Source organism: Atractosteus spatula, chromosome 23 (assembly GCF_055471065.1).
Source record: "Atractosteus spatula isolate fAtrSpa1 chromosome 23, fAtrSpa1.hap1, whole genome shotgun sequence".
NCBI lineage: Eukaryota > Metazoa > Chordata > Actinopteri > Semionotiformes > Lepisosteidae > Atractosteus > Atractosteus spatula.
Window position 1 is genome coordinate 17,244,809 of NC_142728.1, and position 20,418 is coordinate 17,265,226.

The 20,418-nt window shown below is 45.9% G+C and overlaps 1 protein-coding gene across 1 annotated transcript in view; it reads left to right on the forward strand.

Annotated features, from left to right (window-relative positions):
* Positions 1–20,418, forward strand: part of ralgps1 (Ral GEF with PH domain and SH3 binding motif 1) — a 148,985-nt gene that overhangs the window by 44,102 nt on the left and 84,465 nt on the right. Inside the window, exons 6-8 of the mRNA XM_088940418.1 lie at positions 2,036–2,125; positions 4,981–5,073; positions 14,804–14,930. Coding sequence (XP_088796544.1) covers positions 2,036–2,125; positions 4,981–5,073; positions 14,804–14,930 — 310 coding nt within the window. The remainder of the gene's footprint in view (positions 1–2,035; positions 2,126–4,980; positions 5,074–14,803; positions 14,931–20,418) is intronic.

Sequence of the window (20,418 nt, forward strand, 5' to 3'; positions counted from 1 at the left end):
TTTTAAACATTTATTTTAACAGCACAAAATGAATCATTGATTTGAATCGGGTTCATGTCTTGTGTTTCACTGTTGGCACATTTCCCCCAGCGCTGTTTTATCTACAAAAGTCCCTAAAAGGCTGAGCTTGACTGTTTGTTGGACAGAAAAACAAAAGACTTTGGCAAATCAACTGGAGTTTGTATATTGTATTTAGAGTTTAGACATTATCTTAAAATAAACATCCAATGTTTGACACGGGAAGTGTTGAAAATCTTTTGTTAAACCACTGATACTGTTCACTGACCCTCATAAGTTGCCCTGCCACATCACACATTATAAAGCTCAGGAAGATTAAAGTATGTCATTTTTTTAATGCTTTTTTCCCCCGCAATACACAAAAACATTTTGTAAAACATCTTGCAGATGTAACCTTATGCTTTTGTATAATCTTTGAGCTGTCTTTCAGGTACTGTTGTGTGTTTATTGAAATGGCAATCATGCTGTTATTTTGCAGATCAGCTGCAGGTCTATTAAATGTGTTGGGACAATTTAGGCGGAGGCCCTGAAGCCATTTCATCACTAAAGCCTCGGGCAGGCCAGTGCTGTGGGCCTTCACTGGGCTCTGGATTGAGCAGAACCAGCACAGTGGGCCTTCACTGGGCTCTGGATTGAGCAGAACCAGCACAGTGGGCCTTCACTGGGCTCTGGATTGAGCGGAACCAGCACAGTGGGCCTTCACTGGGCTCTGGATTGAGCGGAACCAGCACAGTGGGCCTTTGATGCTCCCTGAATCCCTGGCCTATCAATTGGTGATGAGAAGGATGTGCACTGAGATGTTAGTGCTGTGCGTTGCCTCCCGGTAGTTCTGAGCCAGCACTTGGAATAATGTTCAGGCGGGTCCCGGGGAACACGGGTGCTGTCTGCTCTTCCCTTTCTTTGGCTGGTGCCCCTGCTGCTCTAAAGACACACAGGAGTTCAAGCTGTAGACCAGGACCGCAGTTCTTGAATATCTCGAGTCCAGAGCTCTGCATGCAGTGGTTGTACCTTTTCATCCGTAACCGTGTGCATTCCTCTTTGGCAGCGGTTTCCGAAAACACATTTTTTTTCACCCTGAACAGGAAAGCGTGAAGGAGGTTGCTGCAACATTCACACTCCAATAGGTTCAGTTTTTTTTAGGCTGCAGCTGATGGCTCTGCTCTGGGTTGACCTGGTTGTTGAGGACTTGACAGCACTGACTCCAGGGTTCTTCCCCGGTTCGAGGTGCACAGGGCTTATGGGATGTTAGAAGTACGGCTAACTGTATTTGACACCCTTTTGGTTTGAGGTTTTTGCCAGACTGCTTGGAGGACGCTCTGTGGTTAGTGAACAGTTACAATTAAAGAATTCCAGTTTGTTTTCTAGAGTCTTTTTTTTTCTTTGAGATAGCATCTGTATAAAAGTTCTTCATGTATCTCAAAATTGCAAAGATTGTTTTCATTCCGTTTCTTTTTCGTAGAAGGATTTTTCTCTAGTTAGTGGTGAAGAGTTCGGTTTTCATTTCACGGAGAGGATTCAGTTTAAGTTGGATTCCCACAGTGGAAAAAAATCACAGACCTGAAGAATGTGGGTTGTTTTACACATAATGACACACTGGGCGCCCTCTGGCGCTGCGCCAGGACAGCGGTCTGCCTCCCGCCAGGCGCCCTGGGCCTTGCGGTACTTCGTGAGCACCGCTGGCCAGGCTGACTGCTCGGGTTCGAGCCCTGACCTCGAGGGTTTGCTACAGCAGCATGTAATACAATTGGCTCACGGTTAGCTAATTTGAAGTATGTATTTTTTTTCAAATGCAATTACAGGCAACAACAGTTCCATATAAACACTCCTGAGTTTAGTGTTCTCATTTTCTACTGTGTGAATATATTGATGGTCTTCCTGGAAAGTAAAATACAGTATTAATTTTGACTGATTTCTGTTCTCTGAAGAGCTGTGGCATGTGTGGGTGTTTTTTTTCTTTTTGTTATACTGCAGTTGCAAAATAGTAAATAAAAATTATTTCTTTTTTTTTTTCCTGCAGGTCAGCTTCTGGGTGGTGAGAGAGATACTGACAGCACAGACCTTAAAAATCCGTGCAGAAATACTGAGTCATTTTATAAAAATCGCAAAGGTGAGTTTAATTTTCTGTGTATTTTTTTTTTTCATTCTGCATGCAGTTGTCCCAGCGAGGTGGTAAGCAAGGAAGCTGGAAACTCGCTCTTCTGGCACGTCCAGTTGTGGACAGGGGCAGGGCTCGTGTTCCTGACCTGAGTGACACGTGATGGATGCCTGGAAGTGTGTCAGCAGTTTCTCTTGTGCTTCAAGGAGCGTATAAACCTGTCCACTGAATCAGACCTGCTATCCCCTGGCTAATAAAAAGGGGTCAGCAATTCACTGTGCCCACAGCCTGACCAGGGGCGGTCAAGCACATGGTGCTCCACAGGCTCTGGCCCCCTGTGACCCCAGCGGTGCCGTTGCCGCGGCGCCCGTCTGTGATTCCAGCTCGGGGTGCCTGCGGGACCGGACCGGACCGGAGAGCTGACGCTCTGCCCGGAGCTCTTGGTCCAGGGGTCCTGGAGAGCGACCGCATGGAAGCCCAGCCAGGCGGGCGCAGTGTTGGGATATCGTAGCCATGCGTGTCGTGTTCTTCTTCAGCCACAGGCTGCGTGTCGGAGAGGGGCTGCGGGCACTGACACTGGCCAGGCTTGACCTCGCGCTGGGTGGGCGCGAGAGGGTGGAGGGTAAAATAAAGCACAGCAAAGCGCTCCCAGATATCTCAGAATGTTTTAAAATACTGCTCTGCACAATATTTTCCTTCGTTTAATCAACGTACAGGGACATGGAAAGCGAAATACTTCTCGTGTCTGTTCCCCAACATTGGTCAACTTCAGTGCACTGTTTTTTATTCAGTTTTATAGCATCATTATGTAATTTTGTTTTGACTTTTTTAAAACCAAACGCTATAGAAGTTTATGGGAATTGAACTGAGCCGGGTAATGCATGCATTTTTTAGTGATGCTCAAATAAAAATACAGTTTTTTCAGTGTTTTTCATCCCACTAAAAAGCGGGATACTTGTCTCTCTTTCCAACCTCATGCGATCATCTGTAAATGTTATTCTCGTTTGCTTGGTTGTATTATTTCATTATTTTTTTATTAGGTTTGCCAGCTGTCAGGGGAAAGTTCTAAAACTGTGATTTAGTGCTGAAATGTGCACTTTGCTGGAAGCAGTCTAAATAAAAGCTGATGGAGAGCAGGGAGACTGCCGTTAATAGCAAAGCTATTTTAACGACGCAGATATAAAAGTGTGCTTGTTAAACAGCTCTGACATTATAAATAAATAATAAAATAATAAATCATGAACTTGTTTAACTGGAGTGTTAGTAGAGTCAGCATTAGCATTATTTATCCTATTGGACCAAATTTCTACTTAAGTTTCTCTGAAAATGCTAATTTAGGTAACTAGGTGATCTGCTCATGCAGTCTTGTCAGAAATGCCTTAGAAAGTGTCCGAGTGCGTTTCCTGCAGTAGGGAGTCAAGCTTCTGCTACGACCACAGAAAAAGGTCGAGAGACACAGTCATTTCACAATGCAAGGAGTTTGCCCTGTCTTGGTAGCTCGTCTACTCCAGGCTTTCAAAACAATATATTTAAAAACTAAATAAAGGAAACTGCCCCGATACAAATATTCAAGTGCAGTGGAAAAGCCATTTCAGCAAATAAGGACTGTTTTTTCCGAAGGGAAAAAAGGGAACAGTGAGCTTTGCTGCCTTGCAGAGTCCAGCTAAAGACTCCATCTTCCAGAACTTCTCTTCACTTGTTCCTCTTTTCCAGATCGACATCCGCGGTCTCTTCCTCAATTTCCAACCTTCAGGCTTCTGTATAGGCTTTACACACATGAGGATCTAAATCGCCTTTTTTTTTTTTAAAAAAAGGATTTGAAATCCCTGCAGTTTTCGGGTGAAAGGAATATTTGACAAAAACATGTACAAGTCAGCCTGTTTAATGGGAATTAGCTGAAACCTAAATATGCATAAAATATGGCTTTTGAAGTTATACGTGTGACAGATGGTCTCTCCCTGGTTAAGAGCACTGTGTTAGAGTGGTTTATCTAGGTGTGCTCATGACAGAAACAAAGTGTTCTGGATGCTGCTTCTCTGCAACAGCCAGGGGTGAGAGCTCAGTGTGACAGGAGGATGGCAGCGGGCTGGCAGTGACATCACAGCCTTTCCATGCTTAAAAGAAATTAGTAATATGGCGGAAAAATAGGAGGCTATAAAAAAAGTTAATACCCTTCTAGAAAACCATTGAAACAAAAGCCCTTTTTGGTTTTTGTGCGGATTGGGATTGTTGTGCGGAGCTGCAAGCTAGAGGATTTTCCACAGCTTTAGTGGAAAGTTGGAGGCTGGGCGCTGGCTGTTGGGTTTCTGGCGAGACGCAGAAGTCTCAGCAGCAGGAAGGGCCACCGGCACCTCTTTAGTTTTTGGATGAAAGCCGTCCTCCCAGGGGACGGGGGTCTCGGCCAGCACGGTGGCAGCCGCATGCCTGTTCAGGAACGAGCCAGCTCTTCAGTGCTCTAGGTGGAAAGGGCACTGTGTGTTTCTTCAGATCTTAATGCATGGAAAGTATTGGCAAAAATAAATAAAATTAGTTTAAGAGAAACAAGATTTCATGATTCAAAAAACAAGAGCTTTTGAGTGACAGAAATGTATTTAAATTACATCCCAGGTAAGCCTAGGTCTGGGGGTGTTTCAGAGCTGTTTCTTTCTAGACTTTTGACAAGAAATCGCCTGACCCTTTTACATTTTACAGATTGCTTGTTCTTTTAAGGACAGTGTTTAGAGAAGCTCTAGCGGTTGCGTCTTCAAAGGGCAGGAGGGCGAGAGGAAATGTGTCGTGCGTCTCCGTAGCCGTGGACCTGATCGTTGCTTGTGCAGGTGGTTTTGATCAATGTTAATGCTCCCCCCCTCCCCCACTTCTCCTTTCAGAAGCTGCTGGAGCTGAACAACCTTCACTCGCTGGTGTCCGTGGTGTCGGCTCTGCAGAGCGCCCCCATCTTCAGACTGAGCAAGACCTGGGCAGTAAGTGTCCTGCTGCGCGTGTGGCCCTGAGCACTGAGCACTGAGCACACCCTCCTCTTGTCCCTCTTGCTCTTGACCTTGTGCGAGAGTCCCGCTCTTAAACCCACAGGCCCTGCAGCGCTGCATAGAAGGCCTATAGATCCCTGTCCCTTCAGAAAGGCTTGCTGCAGTAAACCACTATTCCACAGCCCAGTGAATGAAAGCATGGTAAACCCAGGAGATATTGAACATATTTACCAAGGTCAATGTTCAGAAGAGTCCAATCATATATCTTACAATAGGTGCTGTGCGATCCCAGCAGTTTGGAGAGCTGCCGATATCAGAACTAAATGAGTCACGCAGTAACGGCCTTTTTTTAAGTTACCTGCCGCAGGAAAAACCTGACAAACATTTTTACTTAAGTATTTATTTAGTTTAACTGGCAACTACACCAGGGGGAAAAATAAATGAGGGTTTGTGATGCGGAATTTCAATTTTGTAATTGAGTCTGGAACCAGTGGAGACCCTGGCTTCCTTTGGGAACCAGCAGGGAGTTTTCCTGGGATTGATCACCCGCTAGATGGGCTTCCAGTCATCCTCACATGCAACTTTTCCCATGTTCCTCTTTATTTTTTAATTTATTTTGAAGCTAGTTTTTGAAAAAAAAAAAGTTGAGTTTTTTCAGTTTTGCTAGTCGACGGTGTAAGGCCAGAGGTTCTTGTCCAGATCATCCATAAAGATCAGGTTTGAGCTAAGTGTTTGAACCTTGTTCCTTTGTCAGGGAACAGAAACTTAATTTGCCTCAAACGAAACCAACTGCTCGGATATATTCTTGGAAAAAATCCTTACAAGTGGGGGCATATGATGATTTAATTTACTTATTGACTTATCTGCATGGTCATTTCCTGCTTTCCTGCTTTTTTTCGTAACCCTCCATTTGTAACAATAGCATAGATCAAAGCAGGCAGTAAATGCCACGAGTACTCAGTCATTCGGAGAAAAATAAAGATGTAATTTGTTTATTTGATTTTGGTTTGATAAGTGAAGCCATAAGAATTTTCCTGATTCTTTCTAGATGAGCAGTTTCACAACTCCGCTATAACTACTGCAGTGGTGGGATGAAGCAACTTGTCAGCGATTTGCTCACGACTGCTGGTGCTGTAATGAACTTTCACAAATGCGACACATTTTACAGTGCAGCTGGAAGGCTTTCAGAGACCTGGATTTCATTGTGTGGCCCTCCCACGCGTGTGTCAGGGCCCGCGCCCGTTCAGAAACCACTGTAAAAGAACTGCTGGATTTCTTTTCTTCTTCACAGGCGTAACGACCCCTGATCTAATGGTGTTTATTGCCGAGTTTAATTCTGTGATTTTATTGCGGAACAATGTAAGGTTTAGCTTTTGGCCCGAGTGACATGGGGAGTTCTGCGAGGCAAGCTGACCGCCAGCAGTGGCCGACTGTAATCTGCCGGACGGGGCAGCAGGATGTTCAGTAACGCGGGGGGGCTGCACCTGGGGACGGGTGTTTTTCTCTGAATGTACGTAGGTCTACCGTTCTGGATTTACAGCGTGCGCAACCTTCTGCCTGGGAAAGGCCTGTTTCCGAGTGGGTTTTGACCAGCGTGTGAACGGAAAAAAATTGTCTTTTGTGAAATACGACGCTGCCAGATCTCTAAGCTTTATTGAATGATATCTGATGGCCACTTATTTTAAATGAGTTGCATATGACTGGGAATATGATGACAGTATGCATTACGTTTCTCTTCTAATTGAAAAGGCTGCTCTGGCCAGCCTTGCCATTGACTGGAGCCCCACCATATAATTATCAATAAAAGTTTACTTGGGCTGACAGAGATAAAGAGAGCAACTGGTAGGAATCATGCTGATGGCTTCCAGAGTGACGACATTTTCCGACTAAATTACAGTCATAACCAAGCAGCAGCTTTCTTTAAAGTACCTCCTTTTCCTTCACTAATCTTCATGCTGTCTTTAATGTGTCTTCTTTAAAGAACGGCTCTCTTTAAAGTGCAAGATCAGCAGAAGTAGTTTATTTTTTCAAACCAAAAATTATTACTAGGAATTATGCACTGAAAATAAAATTGGCAAGAGACAAAATAACTCAACAGCAACGGGTAAAGGACAATTTTCATTTTTTTTTTGCATGTAAAATTGCTTTGGCCTGAACAGAAGACACCTTTCCCCATGTCAAAACCTCCATTTTGATTTTTTTCAACACCAGCCTGGTTCCTTGCCTTCTGCCCTCAGATGCTGGACCCTTGATGTCCCGAACACCAGAGAATAAGCTGAAGGTTGAAGGGTTTCTGAGCCTTTAGGCAGAGCGAGGAGACTGATATCTGACAGATGCTTTTTAAACTCAAAATGTTTTATCTAAGACTCAGCTGAGTTCTTAAACACAATTAACCAAAATGTTTGCTGAGATTTGACTCTGTAATTAATAGATACTCTGCAGGGTCTCTGCCTGCTCTGACCAGGAAAGCTGGAAATTAAGAAAAGGTATGTTTAAGACTGAGAACAGGAGGAGTGTCTCTACATGGTTCATGAGAGTCCAGAACAACCTGGCAGGCTGGGGTGCTGAAACAGATTCCCCCAGTTTTCTTTCCAGAAACTGCTGGGGGGGACTTTCCGAGATTCTGGGCCCATGCAGTCCACTCTCATCTGTAACCATTGCATGTGGATGTTTCGACAGTCCTGTGTGAGGGACAGTGAATCTGTAATGTGTCAAAAACAGAGAGCAGCAATCGCGGGGTGTGGACAGGGACGTTCAGGCCTGTGGCTGAGGGAAAGAGGTGCAGGGAATTCCTAGCGTGCGAGTCCCTGACTGCCACGGGGCTAACGAAACAGCGGAATGGTACTGATGGATGTGTCCTTTTTCCATATTACCACACCAACCAGCTGGTTTCAACTGGAGTGTTTCTACCTTCAGGCTCAGGAGCTGTGGATCGGGCAGTAACACAGATCCCGATCGCTCCCTTAACCTCTTGCTGGCATGTTGCCGTCGCCCAGACAGCAGCTTTGCTTCAGGTTGAGAGCTGTGCTCCACCTGTGTGGGGAATCGGGTTGAGGGCTGTGCTGAGCTGGCGTGAGGAATCAGTGCTTATTGTGTTCAACGACAGTGTAAGGTGTTTCAGCGTCCAAGACAGAATAAGTTTTTAAAGTTATTTCTCCTAAATCATTTTTCAGCTTTAATGATTCTAGCTGACGGTGTGGCGTGCACAGCAGTGACTGCAAGCCAGGACATTCGTTAGGACTGAGATGTTGTGCAGCCCCCAGATGGCGTTTTCTGCCTTTTATTCTTTTTTCTTTTTCACTGGCAACGGGTGTGGAGTTTAAAGTGTCAGCTGAGAGCTGAGGAGGAAAAGTCAACACGTGAAAGATTTCTAGTCCGTGGAAAGACGGGACCTCGGAGACTTGGCTGGCACAGCAAGAGTTTGTCTGGCTAGCAGACATTTTGTTTCAGAGTTTAGAGGGAGAAATGCAACACCTCTGTGCTCTGGCTTCTTCATGTTCCATTGAGGTGGTCGATACCAGTTCACTGGCAGTGGCCCTGATCCTTCATATTGATAGGAGTTGCATTTCTAGATGTTTAATTGTGCAGTTGAGCACTGTTCCTGGTGGAAGACTGAGGATCGAGTCTTTGCCTGCCTGTTACAGCTGGTACAAGAACACATTCAGAAAATATTCCTTTTTTCTTTTTTATAACAATACTACTTAACTGTCATTCAACACAAGTTTTTCTACCAAATTAAACCTTTGTTAACATTATTAAAAGAACACATCAAAATAACATTATTGTACCTCGGAGCAAAATAGCTTATTAAAGTCTCACAAACTAAGGGATCTTGATCTTAGACCTACATGGGATTAATGGCCTCCTGCCGTTTTTAATATTCTTATGCTTTCCCACCCTGTGCATTGTGCAGTTGTGAGACTAAGGGAAAATTTGTTAATGCTGCAAAGAGAGCACAGATTGACTCAGAATAAAACAGTTCTACTGTCAACCCTACAGCAGCTCGTCATGCTGTGACCCTGTGGCAGGGGTGTTGGGTAGATCTGTTCATGCACTGGACTCGGGCACAAACTTTCTGGTGCTGCACTATAATTCTCTTCCACTAGAGGGTGCAAAAGCGTAGGGAAGCCTGTGTCGTTTCCATCAGAGCATCAGTCCACAGACAAGCGGAGGCTCTCCAGCCCATCATGTCCATCCTGTTTCTCTACAGACCAGCAGCCAGTACTGGTTGGACTGGGAACGTGCCCCACAAGTACGGAATCCCCTTGCAATCCCTCTGTAAAGGGACTGTTGAGAGTGGAGACGCAGACCTAGCCTGCCAGTATTGGGGTGGTGCAAGAAATCCAGCAGACCCAGCAAATGCTGTCACAAACCTGGGGAGAACATGCAAACTCCACACAGACTACTGAAGCTGGATTTGAACCCAGAACCCTATGATACACAACTGCTACTAGAGTTGCTAATATTGCAAATTCTGTGTCAGAAGCTTGCACTATTCCAATTACTACTGCTTCTCCTTCTGCTGCTGCAACTGTTTCAGCAGCTACTCCTGCTACAGCTGTTACTATAGTGGATACTGGTACAACTGTTATACACAGTTCTGCTGCTGTGACAGCTGACTTTTTACTTCAACTATAAAATTCCTTCCTCTCATGTTTTAGACGGAGCCCTTTTAAGTTAAGAAATGGGCTCTTGAAAGGGAGGTTTAACTTGAACTCAGTCTTGTCTCCTTGGAAGAAAAGTAAATATTCCATATAAAAGTTAATTTCTGTAATCACAGACTACTGGAAGACCCTTAAGCTGCTGTAGCAGTTCATCAGAGCTGTTTATGAGGCTCTATATTTAGAAGTTCAAATTGAATGTTTACCACATGGACGATATAGACTCACATGTTACCACTTTGTAATGTAAAGCAACTCGGTACTGTCTGTCTGTTTGGATCTTGCTACTAGGCGAAAAAAGTAACAGTAATATCCTCGGAAAATCTTCAAAGAGCCTTACTTCTCAAACCCGATTATACTGTCGCCCAGCAGACACTGGTGAAAAACCAGTCTGTAATTTCCAAAAGCCGTTTTTAATTTGCTTCTCTAAGACATTTCTGTTGCTGCTGCTGTTTGTGGTGCTGTCGTGCAGCCTGTACTGCAGGGACACGCGGGGGGGGCGTTCGGCTGGGAGCTGTTTGACCTGAAGATGTCGTCCGGGCGTTTCTTGAAAGAAGCCAAGGAATCGGGACCGTGGCGAGCTGACGAGCTTGTTCCGGACACCCCGTCACGATGCATGACCTCTTATTTTGCAGGGCCGCTTGTGTGTCCTGGGTCCTTGTTTCACTGCTGATCTTGAAGCAGTCCTTGATCTGTACCCGTCAGACCATTCCCAACCTTTATCCCAAAGAAGGTGGTGTTGCGCTCGAAGCGTGGCCCGTTCTGAGCACGCCTTCCTTTCACGGGTGCAGCTGCTTCTGTAAAGGGGCGCAGCGGCCCTGACCCCGGCGTGACCTCGGTGACCGCGCTGCAGTCGGCCGCTGCGCTCGGCCATTCGGAGGAGGAGAGTGGCCACGCGTCCGCAGCTCAAGATATGACTCTGCTTCCGACTTGATCCAAAATATCTGTCAGAAGCAGGATTTAGTTATTAAAAGACTACTACTATTATTTCAGCTTTGTATCTTTTTTTTTTGGGGAGATCGTGGAGGACATACTGAGCTCCCAGGGCGCAGCCAGGACTGGGCTCCTTCTACATGCGAGGTGTTTTGCGATCCCTCGAGGTAAAAGTGCAATTTAAACACAAGCGATGGTTAATTAAGTTAAATAAAATTTTTGCTGGGAAAAGGTTTGCAGATGTTTCAGGGCGCTGTGTCCCCTCCAGATGTGCTCCATCTCCGGAGAATCCCGGACCAACCTGCACCCACCCATTAACCCCAGGGAGAAGAGTCCTGTCGTTTTCCAGCCCAGAGCAGGAGAGCCCGAAGAGCAGTGCACTGTTCCACAGTCGAGCAATGTGCATTCTTTGGCAAACTCTTATCAAAAAAGAGAAACCAGACAGCTGAAAACATAACTTACTTCATGGTGCATTACATATATAGAGCAGATTACTCAGCTCACCTGGCACTTGTTCCAGCGTTTTGCAAAATAATTGTTTCCTTGGATCTGCAGTGCTTTGCATTGTAAATATCATGTTAACCAGGCTGGAGGCTGATGGTGCAGAGAACATGCCCTGCATTAAACTCAGAAATCCCTGAACTTTCCAATAATGTAATTAGGAACGACTCTAATTATATGCATCGTGTTGAGTGTAACTGATTGGTGAAGAGCCATATAATTTTTGGCACAATTGGTTCCAGCCCATTAAGAGAGCAGATTATAGTTTTTTATTCCCTTTTTTTTTTTTGAAGGCTCCCTCTCTGTGACCCAAAATGGGGAGAGGGTGATAACTAATCAAACTTCCCCACAGAAGAATGCAGGACCGTGGAAGCTCTTGCAGACGCCCGCGGGGGGAGATCTGCCAAACTGAGGCTCGAGAGGGGAACCTGTGATCTCCAGAATCCCCTGCTGTGCAATAGGACTGCGGGTTTCAGGCTTTGACTTGACTTTTTTTTTTTGAAGTTCCACACTTGCAGTTTGAATTACGCCTTTGTGGTGGGAGCAGACCGCACCACACAGCTTCGCCGCGCTTTCTTTCCACTTGGTGCTTGAGCTTTTCTGTCCGAGCCTGATGTTCCAGCTCCTCTGGCTGGAACCCGTTCCCCTTTCGTTTCTGCAGGGTCAGGTGTTTTTCAGTGAGAAGCTTCTGGGCGGTGGAATGGAATTATCTTCAGGGTTGCAGTATGTCATTTGGCGCATGTGGAATCTCAAACCCACGAGCCCTGCTGGTTGTGGGAATGTCTGTGCTTGTGCACCTCGCAGAAATTGATACCTCCCAAGTTTTTGAGCGTTCAAAATAGTTTTTAGATTTTTTTATAGATTTTTTTATGAAGCCCGGTATGCCAGCAATAACACAAGGATGCTGACAAGCCTGTTTTTTAAACCATTATACAAAGTAGCTTTTGAATTTATTCTGCATAGCTTGCAAGAAATTATGTTAAGTAGAGAAGTCTATTTGCAGTTTTTTTTAGTCATAATTGATTGATCTGACACACTACTAGTGTAGCTGAGGCTTACAAAAAGACATAACTGCACGCTAAAATTTCCAGAATAAGAAAACCCTAGTCTGAGCTTACAGTATGTATTTGTAAAATCATTTGAAAACTTTAGTTGTGAAGTTTACAGTCCTTTATATAAAGTAAAAGGTAAAACAAAAACCCATCAGAATCATTAAAGCCCACAGCCAATATTCAGCGTCATAAATTCAAATCCTTCATCGTCCTCGGAGGAAATTTTCCAATTAAATGCCCATTATTTTTGTTAAAACATAACAAATTCAGGAAATGTCTGTCGACCGGGCTTTCTGTTCCTTCAGGAACAGTCGGGTGTGAGCTCATGCCTTCCGTCGAGCTCTTTTCGGGACTGCTGCCTGCCTGGGTGTCGCAGGCCGAGCCTGACCCGCGCTGTCGTGTCGCTGTGTGAACGCGGTGCTCTGGTTTCTCTGCTGTGTCGGAGGGCATTTTCTGTTTCGCTCTGCTTGGGTTTTCTGTGCCGAGGTCACGCAAGCAGCTTACGGCTCCTTTCTTCAGTTTTAACAGGGCTGCCGATTTACAAAGCAGGGTGTGTGGTGAAAAAAGCCATCTGCTTTTCTCTTTGTTTTGTTTTGGTGCCGGTCGTATGTTGTATTATGCGGCCAGGTGGATTCGGGGGACACCTGCTATGACTCGTGCGTGTGGGTGGGCGCACCATGGCACTTCAAAGGGCTGTGTGCTCAGTTGCTGTGCTCAGACACCATGGGCACTCAGGGCACCGTGGGGTAGAAGAAATATTTTGAATTATTTGTACTATTTTTGTATTATTTCTTAAAGTTCTTAGGTTTTTTGTGGAATTTCAATCTGGCAAGCCATGAAAAGGCACGGCACCAGTGTGCCGGCAGCAGTCTGCAATGTGCAAGGCAGTTTTTCATATGAGAAGGCAGTCTCGGCCCATTGTGGTGCCACCAAGTGCGGACATTGACCTTTCAGATACCATTGAGAAATAGAAGAGACTATCTGCAGCAGGGACTATCACAGGTTTTCAACTGTTAACAGGGAACAGTTGCTGTTCTCAGTCCACAGTCCACACGACCACTGGGACTGTATTCTTGTGATACATTTAGGTTCAGTGTTTTACTGTTTGTTTTAGTATTAAACCCAGACCCGGAATCATGGAAAATAAAAAAAGAGTGCAAAGACTGGGCGAGAGGCTGAAAAGAGAGCTGCACTGGCCTTCTCCCTTCTGACCCGCTTTTAAAGTTATGGGAGAGCCAACCCATTGTCTAACTCTAATTCTAAACTAGCCTGTCCTTACAACTAGCCCATTAGGCAACCCATTATTCTAACCCTAAACTAGCCTGTCTCCACGACTAGCCCATTAGACAATGAGACCTGTGTGCTGAACCTGTTGTAGTGAGAATGATGGAACACAGCCACAGCCGATCTTACTCTCTCTGTCTCGTGCGAACGTCTGCACATTTGCTCTTTCAGACCGGTCTCTGAACTGCGCACCCACAGAGCGTACTGTCACGCATGACTTAGACTCAGCTCCTCTGTTATAGAAGGCCATAAGAGAAATAGGGAATATCGCAAAGATAGATAAATTCTGAATCCCAACCCCTTGGGACACTGGCAGGTGATGGAATCCCAGATTTGTTTCGTGCAGGCCGCCGTGATCATTTTGACAGCATCTTTAGAACGGGAAGAGAGAATATTTTAGTCATGTGCATAAACCAGAACTGAAGTACAGTACAGGAATTTGTTTTTTCATAAATATTCCATAAAGGCAATCCAGTCCAGTTTTCAGATTGATTAGTTGCCATGTTTCCAAGTCAGGAAAAGGAAAATTCTTCAGTTAACGACTCTTTACTAAACCAGCAATGATTTCTTCTAGCGCTTGTTTTGAAAAAAAGGGCAGTGAGAACTGTCGACATTCAGCAGCGCACGTTGAATGCATTAGAACAGCACTTGAGGTGGTTTTCCGGGGCTAATGAGACATGCCAGTTCCTTTTCTTTGCTTGAAAATAAAAGGCTGTCAGCCTCAGAAATGGAGGTCTGTCTGCACTGACCGTCTGAAGTCTGGGTGACGGATCTGTGAAAACTGGAAGTGGCTGACAGATTCTGCCCACACATGCCAGAGAGAGACTTGCAGCTGTTTTCTGCGCTGCAGTGACAGTATAGTGCATAGACAGGTGTGTTGGCTTCTGTTAGGGAGACCGAGGTGCTTATTCTCCTGTCAGTGAGATGGCATGGCTAGTCACTGCATGGCAGGGCTGTTTCCCTACAGTTTATCCTTTATAAAGATAAATCTTTTGTTTTTGAATTTTTTCCAACTTTAAAGGAGAAGTAGCCAACATTTCTTGTATAAGTTACTTTGGCTTCATAAAGTCAGGATGTTTAAAAAAATACTTTGTCAAGATCAAAAATAAAAGTAAGAGCCAGGAATACAGAGAGCAGATTCGACACAAATTCTCATCCAGTTGTGCTGTTTTTAAATCAATACAAGAGCCTCAGCAAACAATAACAACAACGTCTCTAGAATGTCTGAGCTTTGACTAAGGTATAATTTTGCTGTGTTTTTTTTAGGTTTTTATTTTATTTTTTATTTTGCAGCTGATCAGCCGCAAGGACAAGGCCACCTTTGAGAAGCTGGACTACCTGACTTCGAAGGAGGAGAACTGCACGCGGATGAGGGAGTACATCAGGGCTCTGAAGATGGTGCCCTGCATCCCGTATCTGGGTGAGCTGTGCTCTGCTCTCTGCGCTCTCTGTGGGGGCTGTTCTTCTGAGCTCAAACTCGCGCGCCGTTTCGTCTGGGGGGAGAGCTGTGTGGAGTGCCGCTAGGGGCTCAGAATCACTTGTCATGAAGGTGCCCACACCCCAAGGAGACTCGGCAGTCGGTTCCCAGTCGCGGTATAGTGGTGGGAAGGGCTTGGGCTGGAGGGCTTCTTCTTGCGGTAGGACATGTGAAGTCACGGGGAATGCATCAGGGCTGATCTTCACTGCGCTTTCTGCTCCAGGAAAGTGTGTCAGTTGCACGAAGGAAACTCGGGGCTCTGTCAGAGCTTGTATCGGGGCGTTCTGGGAGTTGGTCTGCTTTGATGTCATGGCAGAGGCAGACAAGCGCTGGAGTGGTTCAGACAAACAGTACCCCGTCTCTGATGTCGTGGGTGGAAATGTGAAAGTTGTCCCCTGCAAGCTCTTTTCTCTGTATGTTATTGAAAGCGTCATCAGTGTAAGCAAGACAGGCCCTTGTCTGATGTGCTGTGGACTACTGGGCTCCCATTCCTTATCCTGAACAGTGTCGGTCTTCCACAAAGAACAGAGGGGAAATCTGAGAGCACTGGCTTCGTGAAACATACAGTACTGTCATGCGGGAACAGTCTGACAGAAACCTCAACTGACCCCTTTCCTTTGGGCCTGTCTTGTTGCAGTGCATCTGTGACTTTGATATTTGTGTCTAAGTTCCTACACTGTTGGCCTGCGCACCGATCTTTTTTTACATCCCAAGTGTGTGTCCACCCCCACCTGCGCTTGGGGACCTCCCTCAGTCTTTCCAGTACGGGGGTTGTGCGTGGTAGGATTTAAGAGGAAGTGTTTTTGGAGATCCTGGATAAGGGATGAGCTGCAGCTGCACCTGCAGAGAAACATGTGGCTCCCACATGCTGCCACTCCGCCCGTCCTCCCAGGCCAGGAAGTGGAGAGAGGGCTTGTGCTGCTGTCTTCCTTCAGCCTGGGATTACAGCACTGCGCATCCTTCTCTGACGTCTTTCAGAAACTGGCGCATTAAGAAACAGCCCTTGATATGCTGACTGCTGTGGCAGGAGTTGATGCTTTGTACAAAGAGAGATTAAGAAAATGTGTTTTTAACTGAGCTGTAAACAGTCTCTGAGCCATACATGGTCTTTAGCTCTCACACTGTAGTGCTCTCGGCAACAGACGGCCGCAGAGAGCAGTCAGAGTCCCGAAGGCAGTAAGATAAGACAGAGCACGGCCTGAGAGTGCAGGGAGAGTCTGCAGCAGCACACAGCCTTTTCAGATTTATTGCAAAAGAATTCTTTTCACATGTTGTAATAACAAGGCAGGTTGTTTAGGTAGCGGCCGTTGAGAGGCAGCTGAATTTAGACAATTGCTCACATGTGTCTTTGAGAGCTCAGAATACATCGCCAGTATATAGAGCCATCCCCCTGAGTGGTACCTCTCTGCTTAAATTGTGCTCCAAGAGTTTGGCAACACTTTGCTTCTGTGCAGTAGCCCGTGAGACGTGTTTTTCTACCTCCAGATGGGTTTGCTCAAGTAAAAGCCATTAAGAATGAGACGGGACTAAAAATAAAACCGCTCGTCTCCCAAGAAAAGCCATGACTCCTTGTGCAGTGAGAGGCTCTTCCTGCTCCTCAGTGGCTTTTCTCTGAAGCGCCAATACATCTCTGGGGCTTTCCCAGTGGGAAAGCCAGTCACTTCTGTCCCAGTCCCAGTCCTCTTCTGCAGCGCTGCTGTGAGCTCGGGACAGACGTTTCCAACGCAATCTGAACAATTTACGATGACGGATTTGAAAAGATTCCAGACCTGTTTTTTGTGACCTAAGTAAATGTTGTCTGTATGGCAAAGATAAGAGAGTTACCTGTTAACTCGAGATTATAACATTTTGCAGCTGGTCCGTTGTAACGGGTTTAGTCATTGGTGAAGGTATTTGTCTGATACGTTCCAGAGCAGAAGATGGTGCAGGAGTCTGCATGCACAGGCTGAATGTGTGCCATAGTCTTATTTTGCAAAGCTATTTTTCCTCTCTGTAGCAGTTGATTGATTTGTGCACTAAACGGTTTTGGTCAGAAAGTGAAGGCAGTTCTCTTGGCAGAGAAATGTCAGAAATGTCTGATAAAAGCTGCTGTAACCATGGCAGTAGAATGGTCAGCCACATGAGCAACTCTGCCAGAGGGGGGTTTCTCTGGACAGAGTGTCCAGCAGGTGGCGTGAATGAGCAGACCCTGATGGACCGGAGGGGGAGAGTGGTCTGGAAGCCAAAACAGATGTATCATCAAACAGATGGACAGATGTATCATCAGGCAAACTTCACACATTTGGTGTTGCATTGATCCTTGAAACCACCTGGCCTGGCTGTTCCTTCAGTTTTTCCAATGACGTCGGTTCATCAGACATGCTTGCCTCACTCCCCCCTCCCCCCACGAATAACAAACTGGGATAACTGGACACTGTAACTGCATGACAGCAGGTGGGGGTGACGTTTAGCAGTACCGGTTGACATTTTCCACAGAGAGCATGAAAAACAGCCCTTCGTTTGTACGCATTTGTGTCTTCCTTTTCATTGAAGCATTTCCTTTATCTGAACAAACCTGAATGGCTTTGGACTGTACTTCGATTTTAATCCAGAGATTCCTCTAGAGGACCCCAGCAGCAGGAAGGAACAGTTTGCACTTAGTTTGTTGTGAAAAGGCACAGCTGCTCCTCTATAGCAGGAGACGGGATGGCGCTCAAGACGCAGAAACGGAGCAGAGAGGAGCGCCAAGAGGTCACCTGCGCCCAGGAGCCTGTCAGGAATGATCGGTAGCCTGGGCTGACCCTTTCAGGCCCTGTGCCATTTCAGCAGTCTCACCCTGCAGGGAGATCTGCGCTGGCTTTCACACTTTACGTCTGTCGGGCCTGTAATCATCCAGCACCACAAGAAAGGACAAGAGGAATGGTGTGAGATGACTTCAGATCTGAGTTTGAAGCCGCTGAGTAAAATGTTCCATTGTGTGCTTGCTCGCACAGAGGCAGCCTGCTTCTGCTGGAGAGCTGTGCTGGAAGGAAGCATCGTGTCAAGAAGAGTCACTCGGCTAATGCTAATGTCTGTATCTTCGTGTATTATTCCCTTTTTTTCCTGATCGTGTCTTATCTGGGACGTTTCAGTGCACGTGGTTCCACAGCAGAGCGTGCTGCCTAATAAATCTCGACCCCTCGCCGAGCAGCAGTGACCTGCAGTGTGGCGCCTGGTGGATCTGATCGCAGGCTCCGGGGCACATCTGGTAAACGGGCGCGGGCACAGGTCTCTTCTGCTGTGGGCTGGGGGAGGACGACGAGGCTGCTGGGGTCACGCTGGAAACGGACCACTGGGTTATAAATAGCTCAGAAAGTTTGTTTAGTTTTTGCATTATAGTCCTGGTTCCCTCTGAGCTCTGGGGCTGTGCTGTGGCGGTGAAAAACAAGGAGCTCTGAGGCGTCTGCAGGCTGCCGGCAGGGGCGAGAGGAACGTTGCCGGCTTGAATGACGGCCTAGCAGCAGCTTCATAAGCGCGGCCACCCCTGAGCCCTGTAAATCTGAGGCACTTCATGCGCCTCGGCGCTGAGCTGCTCCGCTGGCGAAGACAGCCTCTGACACTCCCCCTCTGCTGCCGAGAAAGAATGAGCCTGGAGGAGACTCAAACCCAGCTGGCCTGTGGGTCGAATCAGCATGAAATTATTAATAAAATAGCTTTTTTTGCTTAAATTTGTTTTATTTGAAAACAAAGAAGATGGGAGTGACAGGGGAGTCGATGTTTTGTGTTTTTTTTCTTTAACTGAAGCTTCACTTGGAACAGAATCTTCCACTAATGAGAGCTTTGAACTGTGAAGCGTTTGGCCTTGCTCCACAGCTCAGCAGCTCGGCATTATCGAGGAAAACCCTCAACAAGTTTTTCTAAGAATCAGATGACCAGACTAAGAGCTGAACAAAGCTTTTTTTTTACCATTTCTTTTTCAAAGGACTGAAAAGAAAATAGCAATCAAGAGCTCTTCAGTGTCACTCAGCCTTTAACCTTTTCTTTAGAGAATCAAGCAAGTTCATGTTGAGCAGATTGCCAAGAGCTGTTTAAGACACAGATCATTAAATCTACACTTACCAGCATGTTACAGGAACAATTCATTTCTCATGCCGTATCCAGAGCCTGGTTAACATTCATTACGTTAATAAATAATTTGTAGTCTAAATCATTTCTGTTTGATCATCCTGCTTTTGGGTGGCATATAAAAGGACTCTTGTGCTTAATAAGATTAGTAGGAAAGAGGCAGGAAGGGCTGTTAGTCCATCGTGTCTGACAGTGTTCAGTCGATTCTGTAGCCTACAGAGTCTCTGGGAGGATCAGGCTTTGTCTTCAGGTTTGCAAACGCCTGGGTCATGGGTCTGGTAAAAGCCTCCTCTGTGAATGACTGCAAAGCCAAGATTGACAGAGTCTCTGTTTCCTCCTTTCTTTTTCTCTGGTCCTCACATAACGGGGAGATGGAGCTGCTTACAGCTCTGGTCACAGAGCAGAGCTGCCCAAAGAGCGTCGATGCATGTAGACACTTGAAACTGGAAGGCATTGCTTTTGTGCATTTCGCTGACGAATCCTGCAGAAGGCTTGAGAGAGCGTTCTCAGAAATCGGTTCCTACTGTGTTTAAGAAACAGTTCTCAGGCTTTTTCTCCAGAGTCCAGAACGTGTAAGATCCTGTTCCTGCCATGCATCTGTAGACGAATGGGCTGTTGACAGACCTGCGCTTGAAACATCCAGATAAGAAACCAGAAAGTTCACTTACTCAAGAAATAAGGCAAAACTTATTTTCATTCTTCTGATTGTAGTATTGCAATTACGACACAGGCAGACACAATTACTGCTTCCTTGATTACCATCTGATACTTTGCGTAGTCAGGGTTTGTGTCTGAGTGCATGGGACTGCAGTTTTCACCAGTGTAACGTGTTCGACCTGTGCCTTGTCTTCCTAAATTTCTGACTGTCAGAAATTTCTTTCTGTCAGGCTGCGTTGTGGAGGATCTAAGTGCAGACTGCCGCTTTGAAAGGGGGGAGGGGCGCAACTTCTTCACAGAAACTCTCCTCTGAAACTTCACTGAGAGACTCTGAAGTCTGAAGGGAGCAGAGGGAGATGCTGCTTTCAGAATATAGACATGTCTGCAGTCTGCAGACTGTCATATTCCATTTGCTGCCTCAGCGTTTGAAATCCCGGAAGCAGGGATACTGACTAGGCTGAGGACCAGTGTTAGATGGATCATTTTTGGTTTGTTACAAACCAGTGGTAATTACCCTGTCATCTAAAACTCTGTTCTGGGAGTCCACCATCTGTGTCTTAATTCCACTGTCTCACAGACATGCATTGTTGTGTGCTGTACATTATTGTACTCAGAAACACATCTACTGTATAAGCATGCACAGGTTGTGCACATTCAGTGGTCTAGAGCAGGAATTTCACTCCCGGCATTG